Source organism: Anolis carolinensis, chromosome 1 (assembly GCF_035594765.1).
Source record: "Anolis carolinensis isolate JA03-04 chromosome 1, rAnoCar3.1.pri, whole genome shotgun sequence".
Classification (NCBI taxonomy): domain Eukaryota; kingdom Metazoa; phylum Chordata; class Lepidosauria; order Squamata; family Dactyloidae; genus Anolis; species Anolis carolinensis.
The window spans coordinates 326484665-326501378 of record NC_085841.1 but is presented as its reverse complement, the minus strand read 5'-3'; the positions used below and the strand labels follow the sequence as shown (position 1 = coordinate 326501378).

The 16714-nt window shown below is 39.6% G+C and overlaps 1 protein-coding gene across 3 annotated transcripts in view; it reads right to left on the bottom strand.

Annotated features, from left to right (window-relative positions):
* Nucleotides 1–824: 824 nt before the first annotated feature.
* Nucleotides 825–16714, bottom strand: part of brms1l (BRMS1 like transcriptional repressor) — a 28706-nt gene continuing 12816 nt past the window's right edge. For 2 of the 3 annotated variants that reach the window (XM_062968289.1, XM_003214461.4), the window contains 9 exons: nucleotides 16382–16472; nucleotides 13512–13639; nucleotides 11192–11271; nucleotides 10006–10102; nucleotides 8846–8929; nucleotides 7633–7697; nucleotides 5975–6014; nucleotides 5469–5595; nucleotides 825–3093 (listed from right to left, as the gene is read on the bottom strand). In XM_062968289.1, coding sequence (XP_062824359.1) covers nucleotides 2970–3093; nucleotides 5469–5595; nucleotides 5975–6014; nucleotides 7633–7697; nucleotides 8846–8929; nucleotides 10006–10102; nucleotides 11192–11271; nucleotides 13512–13639; nucleotides 16382–16472 — 836 coding nt within the window. In that variant the 3' untranslated portion in view covers nucleotides 825–2969. Of the gene's footprint in view, nucleotides 3094–5462; nucleotides 5596–5974; nucleotides 6015–7632; nucleotides 7698–8845; nucleotides 8930–10005; nucleotides 10103–11191; nucleotides 11272–13511; nucleotides 13640–16381; nucleotides 16473–16714 lie in introns of all 3 variants that reach the window. The other variant, XM_008102774.3, reaches the window with a different exon arrangement.

Sequence of the window (16714 nt, the reverse complement as noted above, 5' to 3'; positions counted from 1 at the left end):
GAACAAAAATGCAAAAAAAAACTATGAAAGAGAACGTTAAAAAAGCCAAGCTGGGTCAGGGCAATGGGTAACAGTGCTCAATTATACACTTTTGGAAAGCCTACAAGCTGGTCATGAGGACTACTGTCTTCTCTTATAGTTGCTTTCCAGTAACTTCTATTCAAAGCAGTGATATTAGTAGCTACTGAAAGACTGAAAACCATCTGTTTGTGGCCATCATATCTTGTGGTGGTGACTTCCATGGTTTAGCTCTGTGTTGAGTGTCCTGGCAAAGGCAACTAAGAAATACCATCAGCATACTTTTGGTTCTAATTTCTAATGAGTTCCAATTGTTTTCCAGCAGTGGCATCACAAAAAAGCTGTAAGAACATAGAAAAGTAAAATCTGTTAGCCTAAGAACTGACTCACAGAGAAGCTTGTGAACCTCCTCCCTATACAAAAAAGCCTCTGGCTACTTGTAATAGCTACTGGTGACCTTGTCACAATGCAATGAGTTTCAGGCTTTGAAGCTGTACTGCCAACTTTCCTCACCTTGCCCCACCCTTGCCTACTCCATTGCTTAAGGTGAACAGTGCACAGGGAGAAATACTGACCGAAATTGAGCTGTTACACTTTGTTGTTAGTACAACTACTCGAAAGCTTCTCCTAGTAGCTGTAGATGGTTTAGTTCAGGGTCTTGTGAACGTAAGATCAACATAGTTGTAGGATCAAATGTTTTCTTGGTAACAGCCCTAGTTCCTTAGACATTACATTTCTTATATCAGGCAACATGATTGTAATGACTACACTAGAGAAACCATACATACAATACTTACAACTGTTGGTAGTCTCTTTTTACAGGAAGTTTACATGGCAGGTTTATTTATACACCGAGTTAAAAAATACAAATATTTCATTACAAAAAAGCTTTATCAAACTGTGTACATACCATAGGTTTTGTCAAAAGCCAACCTGTCATATTTTTAACCTTTATATACATTAGGCTAACATATGTGGCATGCTGAGTAATAAGAGTACTGCCCCCTGATTCATTTTAGATACCTAAAGTTCTATAGGCTTTTGGCAATAGTCAGTTTTTTCCATATCAGTAAATACACAAACATGTGAGCTGTTCATTCTTTTAAGCCTGAGGAATAAGGACCAATTAAATTGGCAAGCAGAAGACTACAGTTCACTGACACACAGATGTGTCAAGATTCCCAGCCACAATGATGTGGAATAAAATGACCATATAATGAACTATTTCAGCCACAAGGGGCACATTACAATTCAACCTCAATTTGCATCCTCACAACTGGGTCGTAATGCAAGATTAGTGCAACATGCAGACAGCTGCAGGACCAATATGTTTCCAATCTATTGACTGCAAGGGAATATGTTGCTAATCCTCATTGTTTTCCTTGTCAAGGTAAGAATTTGAAGCAATAGTAAGTTGTCACCATCAAGGGCAATGAACTTTGTTTTAGCACAATTCCCACACAAATCACGGTAGATAAAATTAAAAGGACAAGTCAGAAAAATACTCGCTTATAATTTAAGCTGTATAACAAGATGTTCTTCCACAGTATTTGTTCAGGGCTCTTGAAGAAGAACTGTCTCCATTCTGAGCATACCTATCAGTGCCCAATTGCCATGATCCTATTTGCTGGAAATGAGGCTGGGATTACTGACTGAAAATACAGCAGTTTGTTTGTACATATTGGGACTATAATTTAGGACTTCAAAGCCATGTGAAGATTCCAGATTTAGCACCAACCTAACTAGCACATAAAAACACTTTTGGCAGTCCATTCCATTAGATACAAGCTTTCTTCGAAAACCCATCTTAATGGATATTAAAGTGCGCATAACCACCAAGTAATGTCTTCTCCCCACCCGAACAAGAATACCTTCTTTACGCCTCAGACATGTGCAGTAAAACTAAAAGATCTTACTCCTGATGCTAAGCTTATAAATGCAAAGTTTCTAAGTGTCTGAAGCTGCAAACATGATAATTCCATGTCCAATATACAATTATATTTGAATTGGCTATAGATACATTTTTTCATCATGAATATGCACTAATACTTTTGGATTGCTGTTTTACAAGGATGGGCACTCTTATTGGGACAGGAGGGGCAGGATTAATACTAAGAGACATAATGCCATTTCTTTTGCACTATTTTCTTCCTAGCAATCTGGTGTCCACTATTAATTATGTTTTGTTACCATCAATGTCAATAACAAAATAGCTGTGTCTTGTTATTAATAGGAATCCATAACATCGCTACAGCAACAACTTGGGGAGGAAGATCCAGTTTTCTTAGCTGTTCATTTAAGAATATTTCACAATTAGAATACATCAAAGTAACATTTGCACAAGTAACATGTTTCCAAGACAAAATGGAAGGGGAACAGTGAAAAATAGTGATGAACTTCACAATTACTACATAATCTTATTTTTTTAAAAGTAATACCACTTTGTTTCCATTTTACATAAATGGTTTTTGGACGACATTCATGGAAGCCTGCATGCCCATATGATGGAGGACCAGATACGCATTCAGATAGTGTTTTTTGACAGCATCTTCACTATGCCATTTGTATAATATGAAGCAATTTAAAAAATGCCTTATACATTTAGCTGTGAGAACAGCTGCAGAAGAAACTGAAAAGACCCCTGCCAGCTGTACATATACTTCTCTCCCATACAAATGCATAGCTTTGTAGGACTGCAGGCTCTTAGTCATATATTCCTACACTCTCCAGTAGACAGTTGTCTATCTGAGGCGCTGGATCCAAATTTGAGGCAAGACGTTACGTTCAACCTGATTATGTGTCACTTATTCTATGACATATGTATGGAAAATTACTTACACTACTACAAATACACAGATACTGCCACAAAAATAGATGAGAACACAAAGTAAATACATCTTTCATCTCATGGCACTTCAAGCAGGATAACACTGTCTGGCTGGTTTTAATGGTCAGTTGTGATTATGTTTGATTGAATATTTTCCTTTTTGTAGCTGAGAAATATACAGTTTGGATTTGCTTCCATCAGGCCTCTTAAACCACACTTCATCATGGTTAATTGTTGTAATTATGGCACTGAAAAGAAAGAAGGGGGGAGAGAAATCAGGAGCACATTAGTGTCCATATAAAACTACAATATCACCCTAAACTGCATTGCCATTTATAAACAGTACTGTAATTATTGGTAATAGAACACACAAGCATTACAACAAGTGCCTCATTAAATTAAAGACGGCTAATAGAATACTATAACACTAGTACTGGAGGTATACCAAACATCACTGCATTTGTTTATAAAACAGTCACTTCTTCTAACAGCTCCCTTATGTGAAAGAAAGACAGACAGACACATACATGTTATTAGCAGAAGAGTGAGCGGCTGGAAATAATCTACTCGCAGCAGGATGCTCAAACAACAACAAAAAAGTCTAAGATGCAGTTGCCTTGCATCTTTGGAATCTGCTGGGCTGTGGCTCCAGGATCACTAGCACCACAATCAACCCCATTTGACCACAAAAGACAGTGGGTGACCCTGAGCAAGTCACAACCACTCAGCCTCAGGGGAAGACAAAGACAAACTCCTCTGAACAAATTGTGCCAAGAATACCCCTCGATACAGTAATAGCAAGGCAAACCTAAGTCAGAAATGAATTAAATGCCTAAACAACAACCCCAAATATGTTGACATTAAATTATTGTTGTAGCCTCACTACAAAACTACAATGATGGACCTGTATTATCATCCTACAATACTGCACTGCAGCAACATTTCTGATAGTCTTCCTAAATATTCTGATACAAGCACTACCAACTTACAAAATTTCTATCTGTAAAGATTTATGTTGACTATGTGACTGTGTAGCAAACTAGCCCTCCTTCATAGTAAGTGGAGTCTTGAAACCACTAGTCTGCATGCTAAGGAAGCACAAAATCCACAAGAACACATAACAAAGTCTTTATGTTGATGCTAATCACCACAACAAAATTATAAAACCATTAGACGCCTGGCTTGACAGCAGTGTGTGCGAAAAAGACCTTGGAGTCCTTGTGGACAACAAGTTAAACATGAGCCAACAATGTGATGCGGCTGCTAAAAAAGCCAATGGGATTCTGGCCTGCATCAATAGGGGAATAGCGTCTAGATCCAGGGAAGTTATGCTCCCCCTCTATTCTGCCTTGGTCAGACCACACCTGGAATACTGTGTCCAATTTTGGGCACCACAGTTGAAGGGAGATGTTGACAAGCTGGAAAGCGTCCAGAGGAGGGCGACTAAAATGATTAAGGGTCTGGAGAACAAGCCCTATGAGGAGCGGCTTAAAGAGCTGGGCATGTTTAGCCTGCAGAAGAGAAGGCTGAGAGGAGACATGATAGCCATGTACAAATATGTGAAGGGAAGTCATAGGGAAGAGGGAGCAAGCTTGTTTTCTGCTGCCCTGCAGACTAGGACACGGAACAATGGCTTCAAACTACAGGAAAGGAGATTCCACCTGAACATCAGGAAGAACTTCCTCACTGTGAGAGCTGTTCGACAGTGGAACTCTCTCCCCGGGGCTGTGGTGGAGGCTCCTTCCTTGGAGGCTTTTAAGCAGAGGCTGGATGGCCATCTGTCGGGGGTGCTTTGAATGCGATTTCCTGCTTCTTAGCAGGGGGTTGGACTAGATGGCCCATGTGGTCTCTTCCAACTCTACTATTCTATGATTCTATGATTCTATGATTCTAGAACAAGTGTTCAGTCCAAGCCTGGCTAACTGCTTATTCAAAGCCTTCTGTTTTAGGCCAGCTGTTCTTTCCATCCAACTCTTACTTATCTGTTGCCACGATAAGAATCATAGAGTTGGGACCACAAAGCCATCCTGTCAAAGGGACATCAATTCCATTTCCTTGCCATGCAAGAAAACACAATCAAAGCACCCCAGACAGATGGCCATCCAGTCCCTGCTTAAAAATCTCCAGAGACTCCACCACTCTGCAAGGCAGCATATTTCACTGCCAAACAGCAAGATTTAAGAAGTTTTAGTCAACTCTTTCCCTCATTCTTCAATAGTCTCTCTCTCTCAACAATTCCTCCTATCTGTCCTTCCAGCCTTCTTTCTCCATTCTCCCACCTTTCTCCAGCTATTCTCTGCATTTTCCCTTATCAAGCACTCCTCCACCCTCTCTTCTCCTCCTTCTCTGAAATTCCAGATTGCTCCTTATTAATTCTTTCCATCTCACTGTGGTCTTCCAGACTCAACTCAGGATACTCTGCTTAGGTGGTTCCCTTCCTAAGTGCAACCCTATTACAGACAGATAAAAACAAACTAACTAGCATTAGGTTTTCTTGAGGCTGAGAGCATTAGGTCTCCTTAAGTCTTAAATTCTTTAGCTGATGACAGTAGGAAACCCAAGAAGATGACACATTAAGTTAAGTAAGGTAGAGTTAAACATTAGTCATCTGCACTACCTTTACCTTGTAGGACATTCATCTTTCCTATCAATACATATTGTCTGTCCACGTCCATACCATTCCCCATTATAATAGAGTCTTCCTTCTTCCGATCTTGCATTATGTGGGTGCTTTTCCAACTTGACAGGGGCTGAAAAGAACCAGGGTATACAATGTTGACAAAACAGAATTACATTTAAGATTTACACTTACTTCCCTTCTTGTTCACTTAAAGACCAACACGTTGGTATAATTTTTTACTAGAACTATTATCGTGTAAATAAATTCATTTATGCCAGGGATGAGGTAGCTAGTTTATAATTTAAACAGTATTCATTACTGATTGAATATTGTTATTCCATTTGTTTTGTTCTGAGAGAAACCAGGCAAAACTCAAGTATCCTCTGTCATTGTAATGGATATAATTAAAATCTTCTCATATTAAACCCTTAGACCCTGTGCATGAGAATGCTTTAATTGTTATACATAAAAGATAGAAGTAAAGCAAGTATTAAGCACAATGTTCTTACGTTCTGTTTTCACTCTGTGTGGCCCCAATGTAGCCATTGCCTGAAATTAAAAATACAATCCATGATTCTTTCAATAAATCAACTTCTAAAGAAGCTTCACTTCAAAGAGCAAGTTCATGACATCTCTTACAAGAAGATACAGTAGAGTCTCACTTATCCAAGCTAAACGGGCAGGCAGAAGCTTGGATAAGCGAATATCTTGGATAATAAGGAGGGATTAAGGAAAAGCCTATTAAACATCAAATTAGGTTATGATTTTACAAATTAAGCACCAAAACATCATGTTATACAATACATTTGACAGAAAAAGTAGTTCAATACGCAGTAATGTTATGTTGTAATTACTGTATTTACGAATTTAGCACCAAAATATCACGATATATTGAAAACATTGACTACAAAATTGGCTTGGATAATCCAGAAGCTTGGATAAGTGAGACTCTACTGTAGCTGTAAGTGCATATAACAGTCTATTATGCCATTGGTCCAAACCAAAGGCAAGTAGGTAAACTAACAAGGAAAGATATCTATACAGGAGCTGCGCTTAAGAGACGTAGGTTTATTTCTTTATACAAAACTGTGTTTAAGTTAACTATTTAAAGATTATGATATATGTCAAAATAGCACATTTTCCACATCTTCTATATCTATCCCTTGATATACCTGATTGCCTACATTTCTACTGGGCCTGGTGGCATGCAGCAACTTTCTGAACTAAATGCTGAGTATCTTCCCAAAGTATTATTATTATTATTATTATTACTACTACTACTACTACTTATTTATTTCCCACTTTTCTTCCATGAGTGGAACCCAAAGTGGCAAACAGTGGTTAAAACAACAGAAATTACATGACACAAAAACACAACATAATAACCCCAAATAAAACAGAAGAACAAATAACACATTACATAACCCATGTACAACAAGCTTAATAAATACAACATATATTGTGTTCTTGCAAAAAAAAATTTCCCCCTAAGGTAGGGTCCCTTACTTCACGTACCACATAGGATGGAGAAGACAGAGCATGCTCCTCAAGTTTAGAATGGGTTCACCTTTGTTATTAAGTAACTCTGAGATATTTCAAACAAAATCACCATTCTGGTTTCTGTATCTTATTGTGCTGCCTTCTTAAAAGTAATGGGCAAATTCCTGAACAAACCTTTCTGTAAAAACTAAAGCCAATGCTGTTTTGTAGACAGAACAATGGATTCAAAACTGAGCTATAAAAGGATCTGGTGACAGTGACAATTTTTGGGTTACACAAATATTAGAAATCTAGAAAACCACATACCTCACTTATAATCTAAAGCATTTGGTTGAAGTTTGTCTTAATAAAGTCTGCAAATCCTATTCTAAATAGGATTCATATATATTCAATGTGCTGTATCAATATAAAAATACAATATAATCACACAGAAACTACACATCAACACACATTCTGAAAGTCATAGTCCAAAAATGGAACTCTGCACTTTATACTCTACACAAAAGAAAGTCACATGGTTGTTCATTCTAGTGCTGGCCCAAGACATTTACACCTAAGATAACATATAAGATAGTGTCCAATCCCAATTCCATGTTAGATCCCAGTTACATGCATGGACATCAGCATTTCCCTTTGAAAACATACAGGCAGAGACATTCAACCATACCTTCCTTATTGTTGTCCAGTCTTCCAGTATATCAAGATCCTGTAGCATATACACTATATAGGGGCGTTAATGTGTTAAGGGAATTGTACATCTCTAAAGTAGATCATAACAAATATACTAGAAGTGTTGTGTGTGGTTTCCGGGCTGCATGGTCATGTTCTAGCAGCATTTTCTCCTGACATTTCGCCTGTATCTGTGACTGGCATCTTCAGAGGATCTGATGATGGTAAAGCAAGTGGAGTATATATGCACAACACAAATTGGCACCTAACACCTGCACAGAAGGTTTAGTTGCATTTAGGTCAGTTGTGTGGCCTTTCCATAGCCAACTCATTTGCCACACTGGGAACTGAATGCTGGATCTGATCTAGCAGGGTCCTTCCTATACTTCTATACCAGAGGTTCTCAACCTGTGGGTCCCCGGGTGTTTACCAACTGCTAGGATTTCTGGGAGTTGAAGGCCAAAACATCTGGTGACCCATATGTTGGGAACCACTGTTCTATACAGAGTTTCATAGAGCCCTGTCAATTTTCCCCTTGTGGTCCATTTGACTGCCCAGCAGCAGCAGTAAAACAGCCGATCCTACTCATAGGAATAGCATTCCCTGTAGATTTGTTTATTTAGTTGTACCCCATGACCAGCTCTGCACATCTGTGTAGCACAGCTACTCAGAAAAAAAAGTCCATCCCAATTCTTTCACAGGACTAAGATGTACGATAGGTTTATGCTCTTGTAATAAACATAGCCAAGACTATATGTGTGAAGGTAGACATATACAATTTCAGCATTTTGATAGCAAGTAAGAGTAGAGAATAAAACACTTAGAGCATTTGTATAGCCATATAGAACATTAGTACAAACTTGAGGCTGGATGGCCATCTGTTGGGAATGCTTTTGAGTATGCATTCCCGCAGGCTAGGGGGTTGGACTAGATGGTATTTGTGGTCTCTTCTCTTTGATTCTATTCCACATTTCTTTATTCCTTGCCAGTGTTACAGTGCTCATTTTTCTTCTTTTAGTTTATTCTCAAGTGCAATGATTAAGTTAGGCCCATAACTAAAACTGCACCCATGTGGTAATTGTTATAGTCCTCATGAATCTCAGTCACTGCAGTTCTGTGTTACTAAGCTGAGGTTTTATGAAGGGTCAACAATAAGTCACATGATAATTTATACCATTAATGATACCTATTAAGTAACCATGAAAGGATATCAGATACAACAACCGGTTTCTTCTTATCTGGACTGAACGGATCTTTCCTCTTTTTCCTAGATTGAAGTTCATCATTCCACAACTCTAAGGAAGCAAAAAATATTCCTGTTTAAATGACTGTTCCATAGTACAAATCTGCATCATTAGGCAAATAAGAGCTACACATTTTTAGCATTGTTATCAGTTGAGGCTTTAAACATTTAGAATAACTTTTCATAGATCTGGTAAAAGCAGGGTAGAGAAATATCAGATAAATTTTTGCAGTTGATTGCTTAAAACAGTGCCTGTGATTGCTCCAATTTAACTCATTCGTTTACTCTAACAGCCTTGACAGATACATTAAAATCTATATATGCAAAATGCACAAATTAAGCGAAATGATTTAACAAAGAGTCCCCTATATTATTAGATAATAATACAAGACAATTTCAAAAACCGATATTAATTACCAATAGGAAAATCAAAGCAAAATGAAAGCAAAACAGCTTGAGGGGACAAAGCAAGGATAACATTACTGCTGCAACAACTTTTTACCACTTTAGAAAAAGACACTTATGGTGGTAGCTGGAGGATTCTTGCTGTTACCAGCAGTGCTCCTTTAAGGAATGGTTCTCTATCCTACTAGGGAAAAAAACAGTTCCTTCCCAAACTCACACAAGGTGAATTGAAATTGGAGTGTTTGCCTGCAAAGCTGGATAAGTGGGAGTTCTGACAGCATAATTTTTCCAAAGCCACATAAGGAGATACACAGGACAACGGATACCAAAGGGTACTTGCACATGGCTTCAACCCAGTGCCCTTCTACAGCTGCCAGGCTGCCCCTTCAAACGCCCTCTTTGATGGTCTGTCTGTGCCTTTGATGTCCTAGACTTCAGTATAAGCATAGTAGCAGAACCTTGTACTTTGCCAAATTCAAGTAAGAGCTCTGCCTTTGTAATTTCAGTAGAAAGAGTCATTGCAAGATAAGAGTGGCACAGTCAGGATCTCACTGTTGAGAAAAACAAAACAGCTAACTTGTTTGTCCCAGGGATATATTATATTCCAAGGACATAATTGAAATGTGTGTTTGGGGTTGCAACCTACAATGACGGTGTCACACCAGGCAATTTATTGATTTGGTCAGTCTTCTGTGTATTTTTCCTCCACCAGCACTTAGTTACCTGAGGTAATATCAATGCTATGCCGGTCTTCTTCAAGCCGTCTGATTTTCTCTTCTAGCTCACTCTGAACAGTGTCATACAACAAGAGCTTTTCACTCTGAAAGGCAAAGTTAACAATGTAGTGGAACATTAGCTAGTTGAAAGCATGCAATACATCGTCTACTGGATTTGACACTCAAGATCAGTGCAAGCAGACTTCCTAAACAAAGGCCTGATGTACAAGATCCATTCTTTCATAACAGTATAGAGTGCCAATGGCAATGTGAAAAAGCTAGCTATGAAGAAAGGTCATCACTTCCGTTAGACGAAGCAGATGCAACACAGGCAAATTGAGGGCATATCTTTTTGCAAAAGATTCAAGTGGATGTCTACATTACAAGAGAGAGGGGCTAAACGGCAAGAAGAGGGGTCTTTCTAAGAGTTGCTTTCAATCTGCAAGGCACAAGTTGTTGTCTGACATATGGGGAAAAGGACTTTCTGCCAATGCCAAAAGCTTCAGAACAGCAGAAACATACACAAGGACAAAAAGATGGCCATATCTTCAGCTCTCCTCCTAAAGTAGGCTGTTACTATTGTTGCTGCTGTTTCTGTTAATTTGTATCCTGCTTTTCTCTCAGGATAGAGACATTAACAACTATACAATTTAAAAACCTAGAAAATATAAATACAAACATAGAATGAAACATTTCAATTATTTAAACTATTCAGTTAAAATCCCATTAAAATGAATTAACAGAAATAAGTTTTAAAAGAATTCCTTATACCATGCAAAACCCCATGGCCTGTTCTTAAACACTTCATGCTTTAAAAGCTTGTAGGCAGCCTTAGCTCATGCATTTGTGGCAAGTGACAACTACAAAAACTACAGTTTTCCAAATTCTCATGATGAGCATATAAGAGAAGCAGCGTAGCCAGAATACCAAGCCGTTTAAAATATTTAAAATGGCTTTTACTGTACATCACTTTGAAATCTTTATGTATACAGCACAATGAAAAAAATCAGATGAAGATTTTATTTGGGGCCCCCAAGCTCTTTAAAAGAGATAAAGGATGTTGGTCCCTCAGCTGAAGCTAGGCAGGGAAGAAGATGGGAATTTAAAAATTAACTTAGGTTTCATATATTTCTTCAGACATTAGTTCCATCAGTTACAGAGAAATGAAAACCATATCCAGATAAAAGCAGTACCTCACAGTGTTGTCGGGAAGCTTGAATTTCACATTCATATTTGTTTTTCACAGACTCTAAGCAGAGCTCCCTGTAGATACCTATAACAAAATATTTTCAAAATACTTAAGGGAGACATAAAAAGTGCCACAGACTTCTATGAACCTGCTTATGTGTTTCCCACTCCATTACTTACAACGTATGAAAATCTGAGCAGTTACAAAAGGAAAATATCTGAAGTAAAAAGAAATTTGCTTCCTATCTTAATGCATCTAATGCCTGAACAAGTTAAAGTCTAAATCTCCTGAAATATCTCCACATGTTTTAATAATATTCCACATTTATTCAAGAACTACTCAGCAATCTACAGAGCAGATGTGGGCAACTGCAATGCTCCAAATGTTCTTAGACTATGGTTCCCAACAGCTTTAGCCAGCACAACCAGTAGTGAAGGATTATAGAAACCATGGTCCAACCATACCTGGAAGGATGACCACGGTTGCCCATCCCAGTTGTAGACCTCAATGAATATTATCCATAAAGAATATCTGCTGTTATTACTTATGCAGCAATGTCAAATGTATGAAGCAGCATTATTTAAATTAATATATTTCAGAGCTGGCAAAAAGCTAGAGCGCAGAGCTAACAAGAAACTGTCTTCAAGATTCTTTTTCAGCAATGTTCTTTTGAATTTATTTGGGACAACAAAGAATTTAATAATGTATGAGCTGCAGAGGTTTGTGAAGGGATATCCCTATGTCCAGTTGGTCCTCAATTCCAGCTTTTCAAACACACTCTCCTGTTAAAATCAAAGCTCAGGCAAGCTTCAGAAGCAACTTGCAATGCAGCATGAGAAGATACCATCCAGGAAATCAGTAAAAATCCTAGGTGTACATGTGCAAAATACTACAGATACCTCTATGGTTACTGCAGCTACAGTTGAAACCACAATATTTAGTGACATTCACAGTTTTACTTTTGATGGTTCTTCCTCCCACCAGTTTTGCTATTGCTTTTAAAAATGTGGATTCAGTAAGCACAACAAAACCTAAATAATTTAAGGCAACAGATTCCACCTGATCTTAAACGTTAAGCAGGATCAGCCCAGAAGAGTGCTTGGATGTGGGATCACCAACAAATACCAGGTGCTCTAGGTTACATTTAAAAGGGAGGAACCGGCAAAACCATCTCTTGCTACTTTTTGTTTAAGAAAACCTTATGAAATCTATGGGGTCATCATAATCAACAAGGACGTTGAAGGCACCCATACACATGCACCTAAGCACAATAAATATATGATGTATGAGCTGAGGAAACTACAGATCAAAAATAGTATTATCTTTCTAGATGAAAATGTTAATTTTTTTTAAAAAAAACAAGCTTCAGCAAAAACTATAGACAGTCTGCTTCATATATCTATGGCTAATGACAAAGCTGCCTTCAAGAAATATTAGATCCATACTTATTCTATGTGACTCTACTAAGCCCTTGAAAATCCAGTTATGAAATCACTACTTGATTCCAGTTCACCACACTCACCCTGAACACATCCAATACTATCTGATGCTGACATAATGGGCAATAAAGGTAAAGGTAAAGGTTTCCCCTGACGTTTAGTCCAATCATGTCTTACTCTGCGGGTTGGTGCTCATCTCCATTTCTAAGCCGAAGAGCCGGCGTTGTCCGTAGACACCTCCAAGGTCATATGGCCAGCATGACTGCATGGAGCGCCGTTACCTTCCCACTGGAGCAGTACCTATTGATCTACTCACATTGGCATGTTTTCGAACTGCTACGTTGGCATAAGCTGCAGCTAACAGCAGGCACTCACTCCGCTCCCGGGATTTGAACCTGGAACCTTTCGGTCTGCAAGTTCAGCAGCACGGTGCTTTAACACACTTCGCCACCGGGGCTACTATAATGGGCAATATTCTGCCTTAAAAGATCAGGGGGAACATGATAAAACCAATTAACAAGGAGAGATGTTGGGAAGCAAACAATGGGAGACTGCCATTCACTCTCAGTTTAATAAATTGAGTTGAAGATGCAAAGTGAGGTCCATTTCACCTGGCTCTTTGAGCACTGAAGCCATAAGAGCAACTGTAAAGCTATGCACACATGGATCCCTAGTTCTCTAGGTCACAGAACAAGCCTGCATCCTGAGACGGAGACCTGAATACCTACCCAAGTGTAAGGCCAAAAGGTTTACTAGAAGTTATAAAAACAGTCGTTTGAGAATTAAAAATGAACAGATTTAAATGTTTGTGTCAGTCTTTCACTTCTGCCCATGCCCTGCAGGATATACCTAATTGAGTCAACAACAGCCACTTCATGCACTTACCTGCCACTTTTGTTCGGATTTGCATGTTTTCTTGCAGAGCTGCCAGTGGTTCCAAGTACTCTGGTGCCTTTCCCGCAATGACCTCCTGCAGTTTTGCATCCACTTGGCTTAATCTCTCTTTGTAAAGTCTTAACATAATGAAGATGAAGATGGAGTGCATTATATTAAAGACAGTGCATATTAATATTTCTAAGAATTCCTTTTCTCAGATGCCACTAGCCATAACCCAGGAAATCATTAAGACATAAACTGGAAATTATGAAACCATGGTCAAAGGCTTTCATGGCTGGAATCACTGGGTTGCTGTGAGTTTTTCAGGCTGTATGGCCATGTTCCAGCAGCATTCTCTTCTGATGTTTCACCTGCATCTGTGGTTGACATCTTCAAAGAACCTCTGAAGATGCCAGCCACAGATACAGGTGAAACATCAGAAGAGAATGCTGCTGGAACATGGCCATACAGCCTGAAAAACTCACAGCAACCCACTATTAAAACATTAATTGATAGGGTAAAAAATAACCATAGGTAAGAACAGGCTGTACTTTACAATACATTATGCCCAACTTATCATTTACGTTTTATTTTGTTTGGATCCTGATTTAACACTAGGATGGGTGGAAAGATTCCTTCTTTCCACAGAAAGCATCTGATCCAACAGAGGAATTCTCCTGGTAGTAGACGTGGAGGTCCTTGTATGTTTAACTTTTGTAAAGAAATAACTATTTTTGTTTTGATATACTTTTGATCTCCAGAAACACGACCCTCGATTCAAACAAGATGGTAGCATCAAATATGTGTCCAGAGAAGGATGACTAAAATGATCAAATATTTGGAAATCCAGTGCTACGAGGAAGAGCTTAGGGAGCTGTGTATGTTGAGGGTGGAGAAAAAAAGGCTGAGGAGGACATGATAGCCATGTTTAAATATTTGAAAGGATGTCACACTGAGGAAGGGGCAAGCTTGGTTTCTGCTGCTCTGGAGACTAAGGCATGGAGCAATGGATTCAAATTGCTGGAAAATAGATTCCACCTAACCGTTAGGGCAGTTATGGGCAAACCCAGGCCCCGGGGGGGGGGGGGGGGGGCAGATGCAGCCCCTTGGGCTCTTTTCTCAGGCTTTCCTCTCTCACACCATCCTATCCTTCCTTTCTTCTCTCTTTCTTTCCCTCCCTTACCTCCCTCTTTCTCCCTCCCTCCCTCTCTTCCGCCCTTCCCTCCCTCCCTCCATTCCCTTCCACCCTTCTTTCCTTCCATCCTTCTCTTTTTCCTTCCTCCTTTCTTCCTGGGGGGATGTTTAGCTGGGAGAAGAGATGGCTGAGAGGGAACATGAGAATCATGTTTCAAGATTTAAGAGGGTGTCTCATTGAAGAGGAGGAAGAAAATTCTGTTGCTCTAGAGACCAGGAAGCTCGGAAACGGAAATGGAACGGAAAGCAATTTGACTGAAAAGATTAGGAAGAACTTCCTGGAGAGTGGCATAGGCTGCCTCCGAGTGTGGTGGAGTCTGCTTCTCAGGAAGGCTTTTCCACAGAGGCTGTCTACTGGGAGTGCTTTGATTGTGCCTTCCTGCATGGCAGGGGGTTGTATTGGATGGCCCTTGGGGTTTCTTCCATCTCTAGGATTCTATATCAGGAGTAGCAATATGGGGTCTAACTGATACACTTTTTTCTCTCGTGTCCATCATCTCATCCTGACGAAGGCCAACCCTTTTGGGATCCAAACGTTTCCCATCTTTCCTTTACTTTCTGCCTCCAAAAGAGAAAAGGAAGGGGAGAAAGGGGCAGGGAGGGGACTTGGGGAGAACCCCCTCCCTCCCAGCCCGCCCACCCTGCTCTGGCCTGCCATGCACCCCCATGTTAAAAAATTTGCCCATGCCTGCGTTAGGGAGAACTTCCTCACAGTAAGAGCTGTTCAGTAGTGGAATGTGCAGCCTCCTCACAGGGTGATGGAGTCTCCCCCTCTGGAGGGTTTATAAGCAGAGGTGGATGGCCATCTGTTGGAGGTACTTTGTGTTTTTCCTGCATGGCAAAGGGTTGGACTGGATGGTCCTTGGGATCCCTTCAAGCCCTATAAATCTGTTTCAAAACACAGTCTAGGAAATTTAGGGGGCACTTTCCCCACATTTTTGGCCTCTCACTTTGCTATTTTAAGGACATTTCCTCATGAAACAAGGGCCTCTCATGGATCTAAAATGGTCAAAAGAAGACCAAAAGCATGGTAAGATCTCCCTCCCCACACACATATATTGCCCCGTACTACTCACAATTGCCATCCCTCCTTTATATAATATACATCCAGTATTACAATTATAGTAATTGCCCATCCCCTGTTCAGATATCAACCAGCACGGTAACACCTTAAATCAAGAATTAGTTTTCTAAGACCTACAGAGATACCTCAGCAAGCAAGAGTCCAAAAAGTGGCAGACTAAAAGCCGGAATCTCAAGCCATGGCTGATACCGAATGAGAGACTCCCTCCTGGGCACACAGAAAACTGGGCGACTAGGAAGGCATTGAACAGACTGCACTCTAGCACCACAAGATGAAGAGCCAACCTTAAGAAATGGGGCCACAAAGTGGAGTCCACGACATGTGCGTGTGGAGAAGAACAAACCACAGACCACCTACTACAAGGCAGCCTGTGCCCTGCCACATGCACAATGGAGGACCTTCTAATAGAAACAGCAGAGGCACTCCAAGTGGCCAGCTACTGGTCAAAGGATGTTTAGTATAATGTCAAGTTTTAAAACTTTGTTTATGTTTTTAAATACATTACAACTGTACCCTTGGTTCGCTTCTGACATGATAAAGAAATAAATAATACAAAGCAGAATGAAATTCAAATGAAATTCACACACACAATCTTACTTACTGGTCTTTAAGGTCTGTAAACTGTTTTTCAAGATTGGACATCTCATCTAAACACTCCATTCTTCTTCTTTCACAGTCCTCATCATCCATTTCTGTAAAGAGAATCGTCCACTTTAAGGACACATCACACAAACTGGTTCCCTCTTCTTAAATCTATTTTGTACAATTTACGGTCGTGTTGATCAAATTAACGTGGCTAAGAGGAGGTAATCTCTGACAGCCCTCTTAAACTGCTGAAAAACATAACTAGCATATAATACCAAAATCAAAGCTCTCCTTCTTTTTCCCAATTGATCTTGGACAAGAGCCCAACTGCTCGATCTTGCACTTCAGT